The sequence below is a fragment of the Carlito syrichta genome, unplaced genomic scaffold (genome assembly GCF_000164805.1).
Source record: "Carlito syrichta isolate Samal-C Ts95f unplaced genomic scaffold, Tarsius_syrichta-2.0.1 Scaffold123410, whole genome shotgun sequence".
Taxonomy (NCBI): Eukaryota; Metazoa; Chordata; class Mammalia; order Primates; family Tarsiidae; genus Carlito; species Carlito syrichta.
In genome coordinates, this window is record NW_007067506.1 from 25,612 (window position 1) to 33,643 (window position 8,032).

Sequence of the window (8,032 nt, forward strand, 5' to 3'; positions counted from 1 at the left end):
CCGGCCGCCGAGACCCCCCCCTTTCTCCTCACCCCCCCCCGGGACCGCCTTATACCAGAGGGTCCACGACCCGCCTATCGCGACCCCGCCAGAAGATCTCATTGGCACTGGAGGCGGCCCGTCTGAGAATGACGTTGAGCAATTGGCTGATGCAGATGCCCATCAAAGGTCAGGGGTTTGCCCAGCCTGGCGCACAGAGTCCCGCCCAGTCAAGTCGACAGGGATGGGGAAAACTGCCCGTCTATTGCAAGAAACACGACTGATGATTGGGCAAAATCACCCAGGAGTACCCGCCCCATTCCTCTCTGCACCGCCCCAAAGCTACCCGGCGGGCACCGCGCTAAGCGGACGTCTTGAAACAGAGCCGTCCATCACCAAAACCACCCGCCTCTTCGTCCCTGCTATTGGTGCACCCTAAGCGTGACGTCACTACGCCTTTGGCCAGCCCTCTCCAAGCGGCTGGCCTCAAGGAGAACACAGCAATTGGCCCACGAGTCGGGAGGAAGGCGGGGCTGCAGGCACCAGTGATTGGCTCACATTAACTGTCACTCCTCGTCCATTCGGTGGATTCTCCCAGTCCAAGGGGAGTTTGGAGAACAAGGGAGCTGGAGCCCGTTTACTTGGGCTTAGGAATCCGCCCTCTACGTACCTGTTCCAGGTTTTTTATTTTTGAGTCAGGGGTCTCACTCTGTTTCCCAGGCTGGAGCGCAGTGGCACAATCACGGCTCACCGCAGCCTCGACCTCCTGGGCTCAGACGATCTCCCCGCCGCGCCTCCTGAATAGCTGGGCCTACAGGCGCGCGCCCCCACGCCCGGCTAACTTTTTGATTTTTTTGTGGAGACACCGACTCAAAAAACAATAAAGGGTTTCCAGCCTGACTTCTTTACTAGCCCTCTGCCCACCCTCCACTCTGCCCCCCAGGACCATCATACCCCCCACAACACCCCTGGCTGTGGGTCTGGCACGGCCCCACCTCCCACCCAGTCACCAGGCCAGACCATCAGGTCCCACCTCCCCACGGCCCGTCAGTCCCCAGCCCTGCCCCTCCTGCTCCCGACTCGGCCTGTACTCTCCGGACCATCATCCCAGGCTCCCGCCCACCTCTAAGCCTCCTCCAGTCTTCCCCACCACCCTTGCCTACCCAGAGCTGACCTGGCCACTCCCCAGCGCACAACCCTCCCGTGGCTACCTAGTGTCCCAATCGCCTCTCTGGCCGCAAAACACCCCTTTTCTACAGCTGCCTTACTGATCCTCTCCCATTGCCTGGGACCACTGCACGCTCACACCTCCGTGCTGTTACACAGGCCCTTGCCGTCTTCTCTGGAGTGCCAACTCTTCCTGACCTCCAAGACAAGTTCGTGGAGCTATGGCCAGTGTAGTTCATGCTGACAGCTTGTGCCAACCATGCTTAGAAGAGTTTAAATTATCCCAATCCCACCCCACCCCTGCAACCCACTGAGATAAGTACTGTTGTCACACCCATTTTGTGTAGGAGGAAACTGAGGCACAGAAAGGTAAAGTGACTTGATCCAAGTTTTACACTTAGTAAGAGGCTGAGGTGTGCTTTGATTTCAGAAAGTGTAGCATAGCATCATTTTTAAACTTTTTTTATCGGCCATTGTTTTGTTAAGCTTTGGCCAGGCCATGTGTTGCTGGAGCTATGGCCAAGTCATGTTTCCTAAGCTTTGGCCCCCTCCCCTACCTTGGGGAGGTGAATCTCCTCTCTCTGATTTACTTTCTAAATAAGCTGTATTATCCAATCTAAAAACATTACTTTCTTGAGTCAGGGTCTCAATATGTCACCCATGCTGCAGTACAATGGCATGATCACAGCTCACCACAGCCTGGACCTCCTGGGCTCTGGTTATCGGCCTCCTGAGTAGCTGGGACTACAGGTGAGTGCCACCATGCCTGGCTAATTTTTTAAATTTTTGTAGAGACAGGGTCTCACTGTGTTACCCAGGCTGGTCTCGAATTCCTGGGCTCAAACAATCTTCCTGCCTTGGCCTCCCAAAGTGCTGGGATTAACAGGCATGAGCCACCATGCCCAGATTTCTTTCTTTTTCTTGAGTAGGAGTCTCTGTCACCCAGGCTGGAGTGCAGAGGCATGCTCATGGCCACCGCAGCCTTGACCTACTGGGCTCAGGAAATCCTTCTGCCTCAGCCTTCCAAGTAGCTGGAACTACAGGCACGTGCCACCCTGCCCAGCTATTTTTATTTATTGTAGAAATGAGGTCTCGCCAAGTTGTCCAGGTTTTTCTAGAACACATGGGCTTGGGTAATCCTCTCACTTTTGCTTCCCAAAGTGCTGAGATTATAGGCGTAAGCCACCATACCCAGCAATAAAAATTTTAAAAAGACTCCATGACCATAAATGCAGAATTAGCTGGAATAACCAAAGTGTGCAATAGGAGAAAAAAATGTAGCTGAGCTGAAATCATAATGACAGATGTCCCCGAGTGTGTCATGAGCCCAGGTAACCAACTCTTCCTCCAAATGAGTATTTGTAGAATGAAAGAACTGGCTCTCTAGTCAACGCAAAAACTACAGAGATCTTGGAACCACAGCTCTCCTCAGAACTTTAGTTCCTGAGTGGAAGAACAAACAATTAAATATTTTAAAAAGTTTTTAATATGAAAAGTTTTAAACGATTTCTTTTTGGCAAAAGCAGGTAGGGCAACCCCCACCCCACAGCCCTGAGAGGACTTGGAAAGCTTGGAAAACCACACGCAGAGGGTAGAGACATGAGGTCCAATCTTGTAGCAGCTTCTGAGGAAGATCTCAGTCCAAGGGCAAGTTCAAGTCCACGGGTGAAACGGCCAGGATGCCCTCCTGGGGGTGAAAGCAGCGGGGTCCTGTGATCAGGGAAGGCATCCCACACACAGCAGCATTCACATCTGCCCAGTGACATCAGAGACGGGGACGGAGACACAGTTAGAATTGAAGGGGACAGGGATGGAGGACAGAGTCCTAGATATGGGGGAAGATGAGGGTGGGTCAGAGCACTGGAAGGGGGTGGACAGAGACCGACAGAGATTTGGGAGTGTTGGGGGACAATGACTCAGAGAGTAATGACAGACACTCCAAGGAGGAGAAGCATCCTAGATTTTTTTTTTTGAGTTGGAGTCTCATGCCTTTGCTCTGGCTGGAGCGCAGTGGCACGAACGCTCACAGCCACCCCAGCGTCGACCTGCTGGGCTCCAGCGATCCTTCTGCCTCAGTCTTCCAAGTAGCCGGAACTATAGACGCGTGCTACCATGCCTGGCTAGTTTTTATTTTTATTGTGGAGATGAGGTCTCACCAATTTGCCCAGGCTGGTCACGAACCCACGGGCTCAGACACTCCACTCGCCTCAGGCTTCCAGAGTGCTGGGATTACAGGTTGAGCCACTGAGTCCGGCCTGAGTCCTAGATTTTAAAGGTTAAAAGCCATGACTTTGTGCCCAAATCCTGATTCCAACACTGCAGGACTGACTTTCCCTCTCAGACTTCAGAAGAAAAGAATAACAGAACCCCATGACATTGTTGTGGGGCGTAAATAGGATCATTCCCTTGAAATCTTGGCTGGGGTCCCGGCCCACCAAGAATACTCACCCAAGCTTACCTGTTACCACGGCCTATACATTTTTTTTTGAGTTGAAGTCTCACTCAGTCACCCAGGCTGGAGTGCAGTGGCACTCTCAAGGCCACCACAACCTCGACTTGCTAGGCTCAGGTGACCCTTCCCCCTCAGCCTTCCAAGTAGCAGGCACGTGTCACCCTGCCGGCCTAATTTTTTGATTTATTGTAGAGATGAGGTCTTGCCAAGTTGTCCAGGCTGGTCTTAAATCCGTGGGCTCAGGCAATCCGCTCGCCTCAGCCTCCCAAAGTGCTGGGATTATAGGCGTGAGCCACCGCGCCCAGCCTATATTTTTGAAAAACAAATAAACGAGCTTCTTTGCTGAGCACCACACTTACATCTAGCCCCCTCACTATCTGCTGAGGCCTTTGGGGTATCTCACTGTCACCTGGACCACCACTAATCATCTGAGTCTTCCCCAAACTTGCTGCCTTGGTCCCCCAGGTCATCTCCACACCAGGGAACTCAAGATATTCCCTGCAACAGCTCAGGCCAGCATCCTCTATGCCATCCCCACATCCCACCCATCAGCAAAGTGCCTCAGCTCCACTGCTAAATTAGGTCCAGCATCCACCTGGCATGCTGGCTCATGCCTGGCATCTCAGTACTTTGGGAGGCTGAGATGAGAGGATTGTCTGAACTCAGGGGTTCCAGACCAGCCTGAGCGACATGGCGAGACCTATATCAATAAATCAATACATCGAAAAAAGTAGCCAGGTGTGGTGGTGTGCACCTGTGGTTCCAGCTACTTGGAAGGCTGAGGCAGGACTGCCTGAGCCCAGCATGTCAAGGCTGCAGTGGCCGTGAGCATGCCATTGCACTCCAGCCTGGGTGAGACTGAGACTGTGGCTCACAAAGAAAAGAAGAAAAAAAAAAATCCGGAATCCTCCACTGCCCCCACCTGGGTCTGATCCACTCTCGCGCCTTGTCATGCTCCCCCTTCCGTCCTCCTCCCTAGTCTGCCCGCACGCGGCCGCCAGAGGGCGCCAGTTAACACCGAAGTCAGCTCCTGTCCCTCTGCCCATTGGAGACCCAGCTAGGAGTCAAAGTCCAAGTTCTCACCATGACCACTCGGCCCCGCATGACCTGGCCGCCTCTCCCGCTCTCGTCTCTCGCCCGGTCGCCCTGCTCCAGCCCCACTGGCCCCCTCCTCCCTCTCCTAGGGATGCCTCCTCACATCAGGAAAGCCCGGCCCGGTCCTTCTCTCTCCTAATCCCCCCAGTGACCCTCGGGGCAGGAGAGTGGCGCCGTGCCCGTTGGAGCTGGGGGAGACTGGTCCTCAGGGGTTTGGGGACAGCTGCCAAGTCCGTAGCCGGCCAGCATGCTGGAGCCCAATCCAACTCTGAAACCAGCGTGGGAGGTAAATTCGTGAGCAAAAGCAAAGGTAAGGAAGACTCCTGTCTTCTGACGTTAATCATACCAGGGGCAGAGAAAGTGAACAAACAGAAAAAGTAGCCGGGCTCGGTGGCTCAGCCTGTAATCCTGCACCTTTGGGAGGCTGAGGTGAGTGGACTGCTTGAGGCCGCGGGTTCGAGACCCGCCTGGGCAGCGAGACCTCATCTCTACAATAAATCAAAAAATCAGCCGGGCGTGGTTGCACGCACCTATAGTTCCAGCTACTTGGAAGGCTGAGCAGAAGGATCGCTGGAGCCCAGCAGGTCGAGGTTGTGGTGGCCGGGAGTGGCCACTGCACTCCAGTCTGGGCCACAGAGTGAGACTCCAACTCAAAAAAAAAAAAAAGAAAAGAAAAAGTAAGAAAGTAAGCAAAAGAAGTTCATTCTACCATGTCAGAAGGTGCAGAGTGGGGGAAGATCAGTGGGTGGGAGGGTGTGGGGGTGGCTGCCACCATAAATGGGAACCAGAAAGTCCCCGCAGGGGATGACACCAGAGCAGACCAGAAGGCGCAGAGGAAGCGGGCAGGAGGTGCCCGGGAAAGGCAGCGATAACCATATGATCCCACAAACAAGTGACCACGTGTGCCCGGCAGCGCGCAAGTACTTACCAGGACTGCCCCATTTTAATCCTCATCACAACCCTTCCAGGTAGTACTACCACATTCCCTTTCTTTTTTTTTGAGTCGGAGTCTCGCTCTGTCGCCCAGGCTGGAGTGCAGTGGCGCGCTCACAGCCATCCCGGTCTCAGCCTGCTGGGCTCAGGCGGTCCTTCCGCCTCAGCCTTCCAAGTAGCTGGGACTGCAAGCCCGCGCCACCACGCCCGGCTAATTTTTTGATTTATTGTAGAGACGAGGTCTCCATAAGTTACCCAAGATGGTCTCGAACCCCTGGACTCAGGCTCAACTCTCGCCCCGGCCTCCCAAAGTGCTGGGATGACAGGCAGGAGCCGCCGTGCCCAGCCCACTCTCCCTACTTTGCACAGGAGGAAACTGAGGCCCAGGAAGAGGCAGTCTCTTTCCAGGCTCACAGCCGTCAGCAGTGGTTTAAGCCAGACATGGTGGCGGCACCCATCAGGCGGAGCCTGGTACACAGCAGGTGCCCACCACAGAAGGAAGGGACAGTAAGGCCGGGAGAACACCCGAGGTCTACAGAGAAACCCATGAGGTGCCCCCGCCCCCCTCCATCACATTTCCGCCGAGAGGCTTTGCGGCTCACCCAGCCCCCGTGAGCCTGGATCCAAGGCGTGAAGCTGTGCACGTGCTCCACGCTGAGTCCGGCCAGGGCGCCCCCCAGCCTGGCCACGCGCCGGCTCAGCTCCATGGCCAGGGCCAGGCGGGCCAGGGGCTCCGGCGAAGGCGGCGGGGGCCCAGGGCAGGCCCGGCTTGGGTGAGGGCTGCTCTCCCGGCTGGAGAACAGCTCCACCAGGCGGGCGAAAGACCCGGCGGAGAGGCGGGCCAGCTTGCTGCGCAGGGCGGGGTCCGAGGCCAGCTGCGGAGTGGAGAAGAGGCAGGGCTGGCATCAGCCACGCCCTCGTGGCCAGCCAATAGGGGGCGGGGGCGGGGCTTCCCAGCTCCGCCAGTTCTAGATGGGAACACTCCTGAGCCCCGCCTCATCCATTATGTCAGCCAATCACAAGCCAGACTATGTGGTCTCCGCCAAACTACTCCCAGGATGAAGGCCTAGAACCGGGTCGGCTAAGCCACGCCCTTGCTGAGGCCTCAACAGCCGAGCCAAGCCATACTTTAAGTTCTAGAAAGCTAATCTTCTAGCCATGACCCCGTGGGCTTCCAAGTCAGAGTCCGGGGGATCAAGCTAGGGACTAAAACAATCTACCATACCATTAATATTATAGGATTATGTACTTTGCCCAAGCTCCTGAGCCAATCAAATTCCAAGACACAGTCACAAGCCACGCCTCCTCTGGCAGTCTATTTCTCCTGCTTTCAGTTCTAGATCTAGGTCCTCTACTGCAGCCAAGCAGATTTTAGACACTCCTCCCACCCCCACATTCATTCCCTTACTTGCTCAACTTGGCCCCTGATCTCTACTAGGTCACGTTTAGGCCACATCCCTCTAACATCAATGAAAGCCACTGACTATACCCATCACTCAACACTTCACTGATATTGTATCCTACCCTCTCCACCTGACCATCCAAAAAAAGTACAGATCCAGTTCTGATACCAGTGCCCCACCATCCAGAACCTCCCGTTCTCGCTAAACGGTGGAACAGATGCCCATCACCTTCTGGTTGATAACTTCTGCTTCCTCCTCCAGCAGGGCCACCAGCCTCCGCAGCAGGGCTTCCTTCTCCGTGGGTGGGGGACCCTGTAACTCTGGAGACAGAAAAAGTCTGGCTGTGGTCAGAACCCTGACTATCCTCCAAACCCCATCTTTCTCCAGGGTTCCCTGCCCCTCACCTGGGCTAGGTGGAGATCTCAGTTGCTCTTGGACCAGCTGTTCCAGTCGCTGGGCCACCAGGGCATAGAAGTCTGGAGTTGCTGGACCTGGGATGAAAAGTTAATGACAGGTTTCCAGGACACCGGGAACTTAAGGATTATTTCCTTAGCCCAACCCCCTTGCCTGGTGACCAAAATTTCCTTTTTCTTTTTTTTGAGTCAGAGTCTCACTCTGTTGCCCAGGCTGAAGTGCAGTGGCATGCTCACAGCGACCGCAACCTCGACCTGTTGGGTTCAGGTGATACTTTCGCCTCGGACTCCCAAGTAACTGGAACCACAGGCACGCACCACCATGCCCAGCTAATTTCTTTATTTGCTGTAGACATGAGGTTTCGCTGTGTTGCCCAGGCTGGTCTCGAACCCCTGAGCTCAGGCAATCCTCTACCCTTCGCCTCCCAAAATGCTGGGATTATAGGCGTGAACCACCGCGCCTGGCTAATTTCTGTTTTTTAAGGAGGCAAACTGTAGCCCAGTGAGGAAGCATCATTAAAAAAATGCCTAAACCGCTGGGCTCGGTGGCTCAGCCTGTAATCCCGTGCCTTTGGGAGGCTGAGGTGAGT

The 8,032-nt window shown here is 54.9% G+C and overlaps 1 protein-coding gene across 1 annotated transcript in view; it reads right to left on the minus strand.

The window, feature by feature from the left end:
* Window positions 1-2,614: 2,614 nt before the first annotated feature.
* Window positions 2,615-8,032, minus strand: part of BCL2L12 (BCL2 like 12) — a 7,472-nt gene continuing 2,054 nt past the window's right edge. Inside the window, exons 4-7 of the mRNA XM_008048404.2 lie at window positions 7,434-7,520; window positions 7,258-7,349; window positions 6,229-6,501; window positions 2,615-2,833 (exon numbers count right to left, since the gene is read on the minus strand). Coding sequence (XP_008046595.1) covers window positions 2,783-2,833; window positions 6,229-6,501; window positions 7,258-7,349; window positions 7,434-7,520 — 503 coding nt within the window. The 3' untranslated portion in view covers window positions 2,615-2,782. The remainder of the gene's footprint in view (window positions 2,834-6,228; window positions 6,502-7,257; window positions 7,350-7,433; window positions 7,521-8,032) is intronic.